The sequence below is a fragment of the Humulus lupulus genome, chromosome 4 (assembly GCF_963169125.1).
Source record: "Humulus lupulus chromosome 4, drHumLupu1.1, whole genome shotgun sequence".
Lineage (NCBI taxonomy): Eukaryota > Viridiplantae > Streptophyta > Magnoliopsida > Rosales > Cannabaceae > Humulus > Humulus lupulus.
Window position 1 is genome coordinate 5,414,309 of NC_084796.1, and position 15,389 is coordinate 5,429,697.

At 34.1% G+C, this 15,389-nt stretch overlaps 2 protein-coding genes and 1 pseudogene across 2 annotated transcripts; 2 read left to right on the forward strand and 1 right to left on the reverse strand.

The window, feature by feature from the left end:
• Window positions 1-1,152: 1,152 nt before the first annotated feature.
• On the forward strand, window positions 1,153-1,509 carry LOC133831798 (uncharacterized). Its single transcript, XM_062262212.1, has one exon. It carries the CDS (start codon window positions 1,153-1,155, stop codon window positions 1,507-1,509), a length of 357 nt encoding a protein of 118 aa, XP_062118196.1.
• A 6,235-nt stretch (window positions 1,510-7,744) lies between these two features.
• On the reverse strand, window positions 7,745-10,325 carry LOC133831799 (uncharacterized). Its single transcript, XM_062262213.1, has 4 exons — window positions 9,455-10,325; window positions 9,167-9,343; window positions 8,136-8,670; window positions 7,745-8,033 (listed from the first exon to the last, which is right to left on the reverse strand). The coding sequence occupies exons 1-4, from the start codon at window positions 10,323-10,325 to the stop codon at window positions 7,745-7,747; spliced, it is 1,872 nt and encodes a 623-aa protein (XP_062118197.1).
• Window positions 10,326-12,413: 2,088 nt separating this feature from the next.
• Window positions 12,414-15,161, forward strand: LOC133831800 (uncharacterized protein At4g38062-like; annotated as a pseudogene).
• The last annotated feature ends 228 nt before the right edge of the window (window positions 15,162-15,389 follow it).

Genomic DNA, 15,389 nt, shown 5'->3' on the forward strand with positions numbered 1-15,389 from the left:
GGAGTGTCTCAGCACTGAATACAATAGAAATGCCTCTCAAGAAGGAGATTATAATAACGTCGGCATCGAATTTGTGACAGGAGTCCTAGCAAACCTTACATTACAATCCTCCCTACTAGAAAAAATTAGAGAAGGACAGAAAGTGGATGAAGCCCAAATGAAGCAAGAGGCTTTGGTACAGGAAAGTGGTAGCAGTGACTTCACGATGTCCAACGATGGATTGCTGCGATATAAGGATAGGATTTGTGTGCCTGAAAATGATGAGATTAAGGAAAGTATTATGAAAGAGGAGCATACAACACCTTATTCCTTACACCCAGGGTTGACGAAGATGTACCAAGACTTTAAGGCGTTGTATTAGTGACCTAGAATGAAGAGTGATATTGCTGAGTTTGTTGACAGATGCTTGACATGCCAGCAAGTCAAGGCGGAGCACTAAAAGCCAGCAGGGTTACTTCAACCGCTTTACGTTCCATAATGGAAATGGGAAGATATAACAATGGAATTTGTGGTAGGGCTACCCAGGACCACAAAGCGACATGATTCTATTTGGGAAATAGTTGATAGGCTCACTAAGTCCGACCATTTCCTGCCAGTTAAGACCACATACTCGGCGGGCCAATATGCAGAATTGTATGTAAGTGAGATAGTGAGACTTCATGGAGTGCCAAAGTTGATAATTTATGATCGAGGTTCAGTGTTCACATCGAACTTTTGGAAGGGACTACAGAGAGCTATGGGAACAAGGTTAAAGTTCAGCACCGTGTTTCATTCTCAGACCAATGGGCAGTTTGAGAGAACTATACCAATTCTAGAGGACATGTTGAGATGTTGTGCTATAGACTTTTCAGAGTCTTGGAACCGATACCTACCCTTAATGGAGTTCTCCTATAATAACAATTATCAATCCACTATTGGGATGGGTCCCTGTGAGATGTTTTATGGGTGCAAGTGTAGATCTCATTTACACTGGGATGAAGTTGGGGAGAAACAAATTTTAGGCCCCGAGGTAGCTAGGGAAGCCAGTGAGGCGATCGAGAAAATTCGCCAAAGGATGCTTACTGAGCAAGTAGGCAAAAGAGTTACGTGGACCTTAAGAGAAGGGACATCGAGTTTTCAGTGGGTGAATTTGTATTCTTGAGAGTCTCGCCGATGAAGGGTGTTATGTGTTTTGGAAAAAAATGGAAGTTGAGCCAGAGATATATAGGTCCATTTGAGATTTTGGATAGAGTATGGCAAGTTGCGTACCGTTTAGCATTGCCCCCAGCACTAGCTAAAATGCATAATTTATTTCACATCTCGATGTTGCCTAAGTACGTGTCAAATCCCTCTCATGTTTTGAGTTATGAGACGTTACAGTTGAAGCAGGACCTGGATTATGATGAACAGCCTGAGCGTGTTATTGAAAATGGAATCAAGGAATTGAGATCCAAAAGGATTCCATTAGTTAAGGTCTCGTGGATGAATAGTACAAACGAGAAGCAACATGGGAGTTGGAGGAAGACATGAGAGAAAAATACACAGAATTATTTGGTAAGAAAGAATTTCAGGACGAAATTCCTTTTAAGGAGGGTATATCGTAGCGCACCATTTTTTTTAATCAATTTTGTGCTTTAAATTTTTATTAATTGTTAATTGTTTAAAATTATTTTTAATTGTTTGAATTATTTGGTAGAAATTATGTGAGATTATCTTTGTTAATTGTTTATTTTAATTTGTAAGTAAATGAGCTTTGCTTGTGTGCACCAATGTGCATGGTTAGTAGAAATGTACCTTAGCACTTGTGTGTGTGCATGTGCATGATTTATTGGTGAGCATACAAGGATTTTCCTATGCATTATTCTAGATTATTTCCTTATTAAGTAATTAGTTTTATTTTATTATCTTTTTATTAAATTAAAAATAGGATTAATAGGAAAAGTAAATATGGTAAGCTATTGTATTTACTAGAATCTCTCTTTGCTTTTGGATTCCTCATTGTGTCAGGTCGTCTGAATGGGACCTAGTTTTCATTAACCAGGTAGATGTTCTCCCGAGACTCATTGAGCTCGGTATACACTTTTTATACAGAGAAGTATCTTTCCCCTTTCTTCTTCTTTCCCCCATCTGCCTCGGGATTATTCCCTTCGTTTTTCTTCCTTTTGGAAGGGTTTTCCCTGGGGGTTTCAAAGTCGATGGGTCTGTCGAGGTCAAAGCAGAGTTCGCGTTTGTCGTTGTAGTTATGGGCTAGGAGGTCATGTTCAACGCTGACCTCGCCTCTTCTACATTGACAAACCTCTAGGCTTGTTGATTAAACTTAGTTAACGACCAGAAAGGTTTCCTTTGTAAGTCTTCCCAGAGAGGACTTCCTGGCATTACACCAGCTCGAACTGCCATTAAGTGACCACTATCGTTGACATCTCGAGCCACTTCTAAGTTAAACCTTGTGAGGTAACCTTTTAGTGACTTGTTTGATTGTAGCCGGACATTGATCAGGGCTGAGGCCTTGGGCCTAATGCCAACCATAGCTTTAAATTGTTTTTTGAAATCTCTTGACAATTGATCCTAGGATGCGATCGAATGCCTTTTGAACTTTTCAAACCAGTTTTTTGATGGTTCTATGAGTGTGGCTGGGAACAGCATACATTTGAGCTCGTAGCCCACATTGCTGGCTCGCATTATCGTGTTGAATGTGCTTAGATGGCTATATGGATTTGAATTTCCATAAAATGGCAGGACATGGGGAATTCTAAACCCCTGAGGAAACGGGGTGTTGGAGATATGTGAGGCAAATGGCTTGAGCTCCTCATTGAACTCTTCATCCTTCTCCCTGCTACGCTCATTCTGTAGGAGCCTGAATGCTCTCTCCAATTGTTCAATCCTTTCTTGAACTAGATCTACGGGAGGCCTAGCCTGGACCTGAGGGGGTTGGTTATCATTGAAAACAACTCCAGCTCCCTGTCTCGGTGCAAAATTGTAAATCGGATGTTTGTGGCCATTTAGATGATCACGTAGATATGGGTTCGAGGGATTGTCACGTCCCTGATTATGGTTTAAGTGTTCCCGTAGATTAGGGTGATCTCCTCGATTCTCGACATTCCTTGGTTCCATGTTGTAAATTCTCACGGACCTAGTGTAATCTAATATTTCACTTACATAGCCGGCTGCTCGGTTATTACGAGATGGATCTCCTGCTAGCCTCCTTGTCCCAACAGTTTGTGATCGTGACATTTGGCTTCTCGTAGGTTGAGGAGCCCTACAATCTCGGGCAGCTTCTCCTTGTTCGTTCCTAGCTCGTCGATTCCTATCTTGATGGGCAGGTCGCGGAACTTCCTGAACTTGCGAGGGATGCCTTATTGGTGATCGTGGGTGTCTTATGGGAGATGGTGGCTATCTCCCATTGTTGGGCCTAGATCACTACAAGAAAAAACAGTATTCATAACACTTAAAAAGTGCTATCTGGGACTATTGATAGCACTTCTGAAAATGCTAACGTAGCCCATGTTATTAAAAGTCCAGTCTTTTCTATAACATTTTTTGAATGTTATCTTAAACTATTCAATAACACATTTTTAGGTGCTATAAAATTCAAATAATAACATTTAGATAGAGTTTTTGATTATAAATTTGAATTTTAATCTTGTATTTTTTTCATAACACTTTTCAACTGTTACATTTGATTATTTTGATAACATTTTTAGTTTGTTATATTATATAAACCATAACGATTTTTTACGCTTATAATATGCTTTTAAATCATAACATATAGTAATAAAATTTTAAATTTTATTTTGATAAGTATACTTATATGGTTTTTTTTTAATTAAAAGATTTTCATTATTGTATTTTGATAAAAATATTCAAAATTAATCATAAAATGTAATTCTCAATAGATTGATAAACCATAAGTATTACATTAAACAATAACTAATTCAAACCATGAATGTGTCTACTTCATGAGATCTTAGTTCTAACTTAAGTTTGAAAGCATAACATAATAAAGTTTTATACTCTTGAACAATTTTTACTTCAAAAATGAAAAATAGAAACATTACAAGATACACAAAAGTAAACCATGCGTGAAACTTGCTCCATCCTTCAATTCATCATCATTTGTGCACTTGTCTTTGTTGCGAGTCCATTTGTTTAGCTACAACAAAATTTAAATAAGTAATGCTTCAACTTAAAGTTATAGTAAACTAAAAGAGTACATAAAAAATGTTAATTACCTAATTATAACTTTATCAGCTGGCCATGCAATTATACTACCTACAGCATCTTCTATAGTAGACATAATTGTTGAAGGCCTCCACAGAAATGCATCATTCTTTCTTACAAGATCTATCCCCACTTTCATAGCATTAGGCCCAAGAGGAACATGGTGAACCTCATCCTTTGGGTCACTTGAGATAAAATAACCTTCTGCAATAATTTCTCCAGATCCAATCCAATCTAATATTTTGCATTTTGAGCCAAATGTGTGGTTCTTGACACTCTAACAATATATCAATATAACAAATTCAGCAGTAGTAAATGATTTTATATTGAATATTATATGTTTTAGATTTTATCATTTTCATATAATTAGTATCATAATTACCTGAGTGGAATGAACATGAGAATTTGATTGAACATTGACATTTGATTGCTCCTCGCTCTGAGAAGATGTATTCTATTTACAAGTAAGATAGAAAGACATGAATTCAACATCAAAATTAAAAAAAATACAAAAGTAAAGACTAACCAAAAAATTAAACATGAATCTTAGTTATTATTGCAATTCAGCCACATGAAAATATAGTTTCAGCATCAAAATACTTACTTGATTTTTCATTAAAGAAACAATGAGTTGCTCCATGTGTTGCATTTTGTCGTTCAAATTTTTGCATTGACCTTCTATCTTTATCAAATGGTCATCTCTTTCTGACACAATTTGCAACTTTGACCGAGTAACTCCTCTTCCGAAAGCTCTCAAGTATGAATTTTTTTCAGGACCAAGGACTTTTGTGAGGATGTCTTCATTAACACTTGTAGTTGAAGACGTAGCATGATCTTTCTTATATTCTTCAACCAAATCCTTCAAAAATAAATAGTATCAATAAATGTATTCAAACAAATGAGTAAGTTAAAACTAAAGTCACATGATTTTGAAAGGGCAAGGTGTATACAAAAGCTTCAGCCACTTCTGAATTTACTGGTTCGCCATTTTTCTTCTTATGTGCTTTGGTCCAAACATCAACTCTAGAAGGTGGTGTATTGGTTTCACTATGGTTCATCTATCAAAATAAGAAAATAAATTAAAAAAATATCTAAACCAAATTCTATAATAAAACAACTGTAAATATGTTTGGCTTTACCAACTCATCAATCAATCTTGCATAACCTTTGCGACTACAAGTGTGGGGTAGTTGCTTTGTCCGTATTTTTTTGAATTTCTTGCTTGTAGCCTAAGAATATAAAGTTAATAGAGACATTAAACTATAAATTTTAATCATAAATATATTTGGTTATAAGATGTTAAGAATAAAATACCTTAAACTCAGCACTATTTTTTTCCTTAACAAAACTTTTCCACTCATTCATAGATTTAATATTATCAGGCTTTAGTTTCAATCTTGCTTCTTCATTTGGTGCATTTGTTATTTTAGTAACTAGCCTTGATTTCGAAGCTCTCCAAAGATCTGCCATACTTTTGAATATATAGGTCTTTTGCCAATCTTTGTCAACCTTATATCTTGCCTAGTAAAATTAATAATAGGTTAGTATTAATGTAAATGAATTTCAACAAATTTCATGTTCAATGCATAAAACCTGAGTATATATACCTGAATAGATTTCCATAAGACCTCTTTCATTCCTAGAGGAATCTTCCTCCAATCTTTTATTGTTACTGGTACAATTTCTCTAACAAGTGCACCCAAAAATGAAGACAAAGATATTGATGTTGCACCTATTGGTTGTCCCTTTGAGTTAAACTTAACTTCCAAACGACCATCACTGTCTATTGCAATAGACTTCATTTTACTAGGGCCTCTAGTTCTCTTTTGGGTAATAGGTGCAACAACTTCTTCAGGTAGTTCTTGTTCGTCAGGCAAATTTTCAACAATTGTTTCATTTGGGTTTTCTGGGATTTGTAGGCGTTGTGATTTTGTTGTGGCTGTTGGTGAGATGGCATGGTCATTTGAAGGACTAATTTCTACTTCAACCACTCTTTTAATAGATCCCCTAGTGGCTGTCTTTGAAGCTAAGAATGGAGAAATTAGGTCATTAGTAGGTGGTCTCACTATTTTTTCAAGAGAGTCTATTGGTTGTTCAACCTCAAATAGATTTTTAAGAGATCTCCTTGTCACAGGGGAGATGGGTACTTCTTCTTCATCAGAAGAGTCATTTCTTACAATCATTCTACGTGTATTTTTCTTTGGAGACACATCCTTAGTATATCTCTCTTCAACAACCTTATCCATTTCCAAATTTAGTCTAAAGCTCTTCCTCTTTTCATTGAGGAGTTTAACTAATTTTCCTGTAGGTATGTGTTTTGGCCTCTTTCCTTTTGTAGATGGAGGTGACATATCTTGTACTTGGCAAACTCTTTGACTAGTTTCTGATCAACCGTTTCTATAATTAGTAAGATTTTTGATGAGTTACAAAAATCATATATAACAACATATTATCAATTATCACAAAAAAAACATATAATAAAAGTCAGAAAGAAAGAAATAAATAGTCATTCTTGGCATCAAAGACATGTTTTCAAGAGTTCTTCGCTAAAAATACACAAATAAGAAACAACAAATTAATGAGCTAAAGTATAAACTGAAATTTCCATTGATTACAACTTTGAATGTCAAGTGCAACATCTTCTACAATTTACAAAAAACACAACAATAATCAAACTAATATACCCTCACAATCATCTCTAACATATTGTTCATCTTCCACTACATTATACAACCTAGATTCAGTAACTTCAGACATTACAGGCATGAATTCTTGCTCATCATAATTTTCCATGTCATAAAAACCTCTAGGGGGTGCCCTAATCACCACATACCAATTGGAAGAATCATGTTCTCTTGAGTAGAAGACTTGTTTAGCTTGTGAGGCTAAAATAAAAGGGTCTCTACCAACAGACCATTGACTTTGGTGTAGATTAACTAAAGTAAGACTATCCTCCACCCTAACACCGTTAGGGACATTTGCCCAATCACATTTGAAAATTGGAATCTAAACTATATAGTAATCTAACAAGATTATCTCCCTTATAACCCCATAGTATGAAACTAAATTAGGAACTTGAGATACATCTTTGGCACTAGATCTACACATAGTTGTAGCTTCAATTGAGACACCACTATTCTGTGTGGACTTCTCAATGTCATGTACATGGAATCTTTGACCATTGATAATATATCCAGTGTAAGAAGCAGCATGTTTTCTGGGTCCATATGCTAGCCATTTCAACAAATCAGTTTCATCACAAGTTGAGGAATGCATAGGAACCTATACAAATAATAGTATGACATTGTTAATTTTCTTAATGATATTTAAAACAACTGATATGAACCAGTTAGTTTGCATTAATTTACCTTTTCCTTCATCCATGTTGAAAAAGTTTGTATATGTTTCTTCCAAAGTAATCCACTATTTCTCTCATATATTTTGTTTGTTTTTTTCAACTCCTCTAAGTGAATCCTAATTTATAGGACCAATGAGTTAGTATTACTACATTTTTAATAAAAAAAAAAAAATTTCTAATATCAGACACTTACTCTAGAAAAGGCTCCACAACAGATCTATTTAACAGAATGTATCGATGTGCAATTTCTAACAACTCATCTGTCAATATAATTTCTTTCCTCCTAGAAATTGGACGACCTTCAAGTATCACATCATTTGACCACTCTTCATTTCGACCTTCTTTTGTGTTTAGTTCAATTGAATGGTCAGTGAATTCATTACAAAAGCTCACACACTCATCTGCAAGATAATACTCTGCAATACAACCTTCAGGCCTTGCTCGATTTCTGACATAATCTTTCAATATCTTCATGCGTCTATTAATCACACAATTGCTCATCATTAATAGAATGTTCACATAAACAAATAAGAATAAACAAAACAATTAAGTCTTAGTGATTCACCTCTCAAATGGATACATCCATCGAAATTGGACTGGTCCACATAGTCGTGCTTCTCGTCCGATATGAACCACTAAGTGAATCATGACATCAAAAAATGATGGTGGAAAGAATCTCTCTAGTAAGCATAAAGTTTCAATAACATCATTTTCTAATGTCATTATGCTTTCTCTATCAAGAACACGTTGACATATTCGATTAAAGAACGTGCATAATCTTATTATAGCATCTCTTGGACCCAATGGCATCAATCCTTTTATAGTCACCGGTAGTAATTGTTGCATCAAAATGTGGCAATCGTGTGACTTAAGGCCCATGAGCTTGCATTGTTCCATTGAAACACAATTTCGAATATTTGAACTATATCCATCAGGTACTTTCAATGAGAACAACCTTTTACAAAATAATTCTTTCTCAAGCTTTGATAGTGTGTGTAAAACTGCAGGAAGATAGGTTCTAGTCCCCTTCTCTTGTGGGTGTAATGCACTCCTAATACCCATATGTTGCAAATCCAAGCGAGCTTTTAGTCCATCTTTACTTTTTCCAGCAACATCTAGCAATGTATTACAGATGCTTTCACAAACATTTTTCTCTATGTGCATCACATCCAAATTGTGACGAACATACAATTCCTAAAAAAATTGCAAAAGAAATAACTAATGAAATTCCTCCAAAAACAATAATTTACACACAAAAATTTTAGAGTAGTAAGAATGTGCTAACCTTCCAATAAGGTAACTGAAAAAATATGGATCGTTTTTTCCACATTTCTTTTGAATCATTTTGTTTCCTTTTCTTTGAAGTGGATTTTCCCCAAACATTCACAAAATCTTTAAGGTGTTCAGCAATTGTAGTCCCATTCATGATTCTTGGGGGATTTCCATGCTCAACTTTTCCATCAAACCAACTTCTTTTACTCCGAAATGGATGGTCTTCTTTAAGAAATTTCCGATGACCTCGATATGAAAACTTTCCACTATGTTTTAGCCACTCTGAATGAGTACCATAACCACATAGGGGACAACTAAAACATCCCTTATTTTTACAACCAGCAAGGTTCCCGTATGCTGGAAAATCTTGGATTGTCCACATCAAAATAGCCCGCAACTTGAAATTTGTGTTGTCCAATGCATCATGAGCATCAACACCCTCATTCCATAATAATTTCAAGTCCTCTATGAGGGGTTCTAAGTATATATCAATATCATTCCTAGGCTGTTTAGGTCCTGGAATTAACATTGATAATAAAATATTCTCCTATTTCATGCACAACCATGGGGGTAAGTTGTACATGACCAACAAAACAGGCCAAACACTATACTTAGAACTTAAATTACTAAATGGGTTAAATCCATCTGTGGAAAGGCCAAGTCTAATATTTCTCTCTTCATTTGAAAATGATGGCCATTTATCATTGACTAGCTCCCATGCTGCTGAATCCACTGGGTGACTCATTTTTCCATCGCAACTTTTATTGTTGTGATGCCATCTTAATTCCTTTGAAATTCTTTTAGACATGAACATCCGTTTCAACCTAGGGATTATAGGAAAGTACCTCAAAACTTTTGCTGGGACACCATGTCGAACCTTTTTAGTTAGCTTATCTGACATCCAACGTGAAGTTCCACATGTTGGACATTCTTGCAAGTTTTCTTTATCTTTTCTAAACAAACAGCAATCATTAACACACGCATGAATCTTTTCATATCCTAAATCAAATAATCGAAGAAATTTTCGAACCTCATACATAGACTTGGGGATCATATTATCTAAAGGAAACATATCATTCAAAAGTCTTAACAATTCATCAAAACTTTTGTCAGACCATCCATTGGTAGTTTTAACCTTATACAATGCAACAATTGACGATAACTTAGTATATTTAGTGCATTGTGGATATAATGGAGTGTCTGCATCTTCTATTTTTTCCATAAAAGTGTCATCATGACCTTCTAGATGACTTTCAAAATCACAACCATCAATATTTGTAGCCCTAAACAAGTTGTAAGAATCAAATGTTTCCATTGTCTCTACATCATCATCTCTTGATAATTCTTCCCCATGATGAAACCAGATTTTGTATGTTGGATCAATCCCATAAATGACTAAGTGTTCATACAAAATGTTAATACATTGGTGACTTAAGTTTCGACAAACTTTGCATGGACACAATAACTTTTCTAGATAACCAGCTAGCTTTTCTGACATTTCTACAAAATTCTTAGCGCCTTCTCTATACTCATCCGAGGCTCTACAATTCAAAGACAAGTTCATATTTATAATATATTAGTAACAAATACAGTAAGTTACTAATTTTACTAAGCTAGCACTAATTAAATCCCTAATTCTTATTACCTATTGAAGCGTAGCCAATTTTTATCCAACATGATCACCAATTTAGTTGTCCTGTTCTAACCAACAAAAAGCAAAATTTTGATAAGTCTATGTAATGGTAAATACAAAATTGTATCAACCAAAATATACTATATGATTTGATTTTTAAAATTACTTGATTTTGAGTTCAGAAATGAATTTAAGCTGTTTATTTAGTCTTATTGCTAAACTTGAGATAATTCTGGCATTTCCAATCCTCATCTCAAAGAAATATTATATATATTTATATATATATATAAAGATTATTGTCAGTTCAAGAATTTGATATCTATTTCAATATGGTAGTTTGAGGGAGCTTCTGATGAGGGAAATAAAGGAGTTAGTATATGGGATACATTTACAAAACAACCAGGTGAGAAGTTCAAAAGCCCCGAAAGTGTCAACTGTAATTGTAGTCATGCATATTCTTATCATTGATTGAACCTAATAAAAAAGCACTCATTGCAATTCTTATCTGTTGCTTACTTTTGTTATAATAATAACAATAATACACTGTTCTTTTCTTCTTTAAATATAACGCCATTCAGATTTTAGATCATATATGCTAATTCGATATAGAAAACCACTGAGCTATCCAGCCCTGCATGCACTTTTGGTAGTTTCTAGAGGACATTTTGGCATTAGTGTTATTCACGTGTCTTATATTTTATAAAGATACACTATGACTATGTATGTTTTGTATTCAGAAAACACAAGAGGAAAGAAAAAAAAACAGAGGCAGAATAATAAAAAGTTGTTTGATTGGTAGCCGAAAAAGTGGAAGAAAAAAGTTAAAGGGGTGTTGTTTGTTTTTTGGTTCATCGATCTATGGATAGGAAAGAAAAATGAAGGAACTTTTCTAATTTATTATTCATATAAACCCATTATTTAGTTCTGAATTTTATAATAAATCTATCTCTTAAGTCAACATACAATAAATAATAAATTTAAAAAATCATAAAGTTAATTACTTAATATGTATGTGTTTTTTATGGTCATTTAAGTTTGTTTTGTTATTATTTAATTTTACATTTTACAACTTTTCTGTTAGGATCTTTTTGGCTGCTTTCCTTATTAGTCTTTCAATTTTCTGGTTCAAGCAGTCACCAATTTTTAGTTCTCCCAACTTGGTATGTTTCTGATTTTGTTTAACTATGAGTGTACGAGACTCTTGAGCTAAGGGATGGAGGATAAGACTCTTGTGTTCCTTTTTTGTTTTGATAAGTAAAGGTAGCCATGTTTTCCTATATCATATTTAAATGTGATTATTTGATTTTTATTTTTGCTGATTTTTCTACAATGTGATTAAATGTATTTTATTATTGTAATAACAAAGATGCAAAGTATAAAAGGAGTTGTTTTAAGCAGTTATGGATTATGGTTTTAGTTCACCTTAAGATTTTTCAAGTTCACTTTGTATTTAGTTGATTGATGACTAAATTTCTATGGTTTCGATTTTCCCCACATGGGTTTCGATTCTACTTTCAAATTTCTATGGTTTTTGAAGTTTATTAGATATACATCAAATAACTAACAGAAAACATTCCAGCCATATTTATTAACCAACCATCAATCATTATCAATTCAAAATATTCAATCAACACACAAGTTTTCTTCCTTATCTCGCCGCAGCACACAAATTTCTCAGAACCTACTTCACTAATACACACAAGTTCTCAACCTTCCGTTATCACCGCAGCACACAATAATAATAATCTCAGAACCTACTTCACTATGGATGAATATCTAAGATATTCAAACTCCTCTAACATTTGCAAAGTATTTTAACAAAAATAAAAGAAAACATACCTCTTGCAAACTGCTGCAAATAAAGTTCCCTCCAATTCTGAATTTCTGAAAGAGTTAAAGAAATTTAGAAACTTGTGTAGAGAACCCAATAAATCAAAAAGTCATGTCACAATTATGTTCAACCATGTAAGTCATAACTTTGCATGCTAACATATATGCACAGACTGTGAATGTGAGGAGCTTATATAAATTAAAAATATTCCATAAGCAAAATATATAAACTTAAATCATATGATTAGCTGAGTTTGATTTATTATATAATAATACTAAAATTTTAGTTGGGATTTTGCATCCTGGTAATCATTGAAAACATTGTCAAATCTGTTTCACTGAGAAGAGGAACGAAGAAATTGCATCTCTAAGACATGCACTTGAAAAAAAGGAGATACTTCGTAAAGAGATGGAATATCAGAAAAGACAAATGGAGCAAGAAATGCAGGAGGTACAGGTTTCACTAAAAGAATTTCAGGAAGCTCTAATCCAAAAGGCTTCAGGTTCACCTTCTGTGGCAAAGTTGCGAAACAAACTCAAATGTTCAGAGCTGATGCACAAAGAATCTACTGAAAATCTGAAGGCTAGAGAAGCTGAATTGAAGTCCCAGCTTGAAACATTGACACAGGAATTGGAAAATTGTGGGTCTCAGTTGGAAAGTAAAGATACAATGTTGAAGGAGCTCAGGATGGAGTTGGAGCAAGTACGTGAAGACTTTTCTGTAAATCTCAAGGCTAAAGAAGGTGTATGGAACTCTCAACTGGAAAAAGTTACAAATGATTTGAGCAACTGTAGGTCTGTGTTAGCAAGTAGAGATGCAACTATAAAAGAGCTCAAGGTGGAGTTAGAACAGATCCATGGAGACTCTACAGCAAATATCAAGGCTCAAGAAGCTTTAGAAAAAGGAGTTACAACAGCAGAGATATGAAAAACAGACCAGAGATAACAGACACAAATCCCACATATATGAAAAACAGACCAGAGATAACAGACACAACAACAGAAACAAAGGACTGAGCAGATATGGAGACTTGTTTTTTGTATAGAACAAAGTCTACTATAAGGCAATAGCAAGAAATGAATATGTAGAAAATCCACCAAACTTTCAATAAGCACAACACTAGATTAAACGCATAAAGACCCAGACAAGCCATTAAAGCTGGTTTATAACACAAATACTTTGTGTTATTAAGCCTCTCCTTCGGACCCTCATGATGACTCTTCTTGAATTTCTTGCTAACCCATGTAAGAAGCAACAAGAATAACAAAATGAAATGTAATGAACTAGAAAACCCACGAAGGAAAACAAATTTTAGGAGAAAATGAGCACTTAAATACATTTGTAATTTCTTATTAGTTTTAATATTTTACGTGGATTTTTATTTTTATATTAAAATAATTGAGCAATTATAATTTATTAGTTTAAAAAATCCAACCAAAAAAAAAATACAAATTACCAAATAATAATATTTTTTCATTTGCTAGTAGAAAATAATTTATTAGCTACCAATTTTGAAATATTTTGCCACCAAATTTTATTAGTAAAACAACATTTAATTTATTTTATTAATAAAATTATGTAATTTGCTACCAAATTATGGTAGCAAAAAAAACATAGTGGATATAGAAGTAAATCATTTTGCTACTAAATACAATATCTTTTACTACTAAATATTTAGTAGCAAATAAAGAACATTTGCTACCAAATATTTTGGTACCTATAAACTTTTAGCGACGGGGTATTAGCTACGAACTAGCTACTAAAAATTTTTGGTAGCTAAAAGTCTATTAGCTACCAAAAATATGTTAATGACTACCAATTTTTTAGTAGCTAAAATACTTTTTTATTGTAGTGGCACCAGGTGGAGTTACTAGAGCAGAATCTCAAAACAAGAGAAGCTGCTGCTAACTCAGCTGAGATGAAAACAGCCATGTCCTTGGAGTTAGAGAAAGCAAGCTTTCTCCAAACGATAAGAGAGAAGGATAAGATCCTAGAGCAGCTCCAGAAAGAAGTTGAATGGCTGGAGCAAGAATCATTGAGAAGAGAACTTGAGGAAGTTTTGCTCTCAAGAATTGTAGCAGAAAGAACAGTTGAGCATGAAAAAGAGCTTATGGAACAGAAGAACCAGAGAATAAATGAGTTGATGCAGCTTGTGGGATCATTTGAAGATAAATTTAATAACTCGTTAATTTCTTTCTCTGCCCAGATTATGGCTGCACTAGAAATTGAAGAGAAGAAGCTTATGATTGCTGAACTTGAGGATGACATCCATAATGTAAAGCAGAAACTGGAACTGCAGCAAAACTCCATGTGTGTTTTGAAGAGGCAAGCAGTTGAAGTTGAAGCAGAATTGGAGGCAAAAGAGTTGGAAATGAAGAATATGGGGTTTCAATTCTAGACAAAGCTGAAAGAGTCAGATGCTTTGATTGAAGAGCTCAAGAGTGAGAGAAGAAACTTACTTGAAGATGTCACTAAGTTATCATCAGAAAGAGAAAACTTGTTGGGATTGGTTGAGGGGTTGAGTGACAAGATTAGTGAGATCTCCAGTTCAGACAAACAACTAATGGATCTGTTACAGACAACAATGCCCTCTACTGAGGATGAACACTCTAGCTATCTGAGTGAGAATGTGAATAGTCCCATTGCAGTGAAGAAACTTGAAGCAAATTCTGACATAAGATCCCCATTTAGAGAAATCAACAACTAGAAATATCTATCTTGCTCATGGATAAAGGAATGTTGCTGATCTTGTAGTGTAGTAAAAGTATGGATTCTTGTAATTTCTTCTTTCCCACTACTTTAGCTAGCTTGTGTGTGACTGACTCATGCTAGTGCAAGTTTTTTGTTCTTACCACAAATGCATCTTGGTCTATGATTCAGTGCATGTATTTTTTCAAAAAAAAATACTAAAATTTTAATAGAGTTTTGGGTTATTTGGATCAGTTTATTACCGTCGTACTTAGTTTGCTCTGGTAATTGTATTATTGAAAATCTCCTTCGGCTGAACAAATAACTCTTTCTCCGGCATGTACTAAATTGCCCTGTATCAATCGTATGTTAAGAACACTAAAATTAAACAACAAGCATAAAATGTATAT

Bases quoted from the DNA above. Each gene is read 5' to 3' on its own strand.
- LOC133831798 (XM_062262212.1), top strand. From the start codon at position 1,153: ATGAAGGGTGTTATGTGTTTTGGAAAAAAATGGAAGTTGAGCCAGAGA.
- LOC133831799 (XM_062262213.1), bottom strand. From the start codon at position 10,325: ATGTCAGAAAAGCTAGCTGGTTATCTAGAAAAGTTATTGTGTCCATGC. The intron at 9,344-9,454 runs GTAATTTAAGTT...TGTTAATTCCAG, and splicing joins AGATGGATTTAACCCATTTA to GACCTAAACAGCCTAGGAAT. The intron at 8,671-9,166 runs GTTGTAAAAATA...ATACATTGCTAG, and splicing joins AGCATACGGGAACCTTGCTG to ATGTTGCTGGAAAAAGTAAA.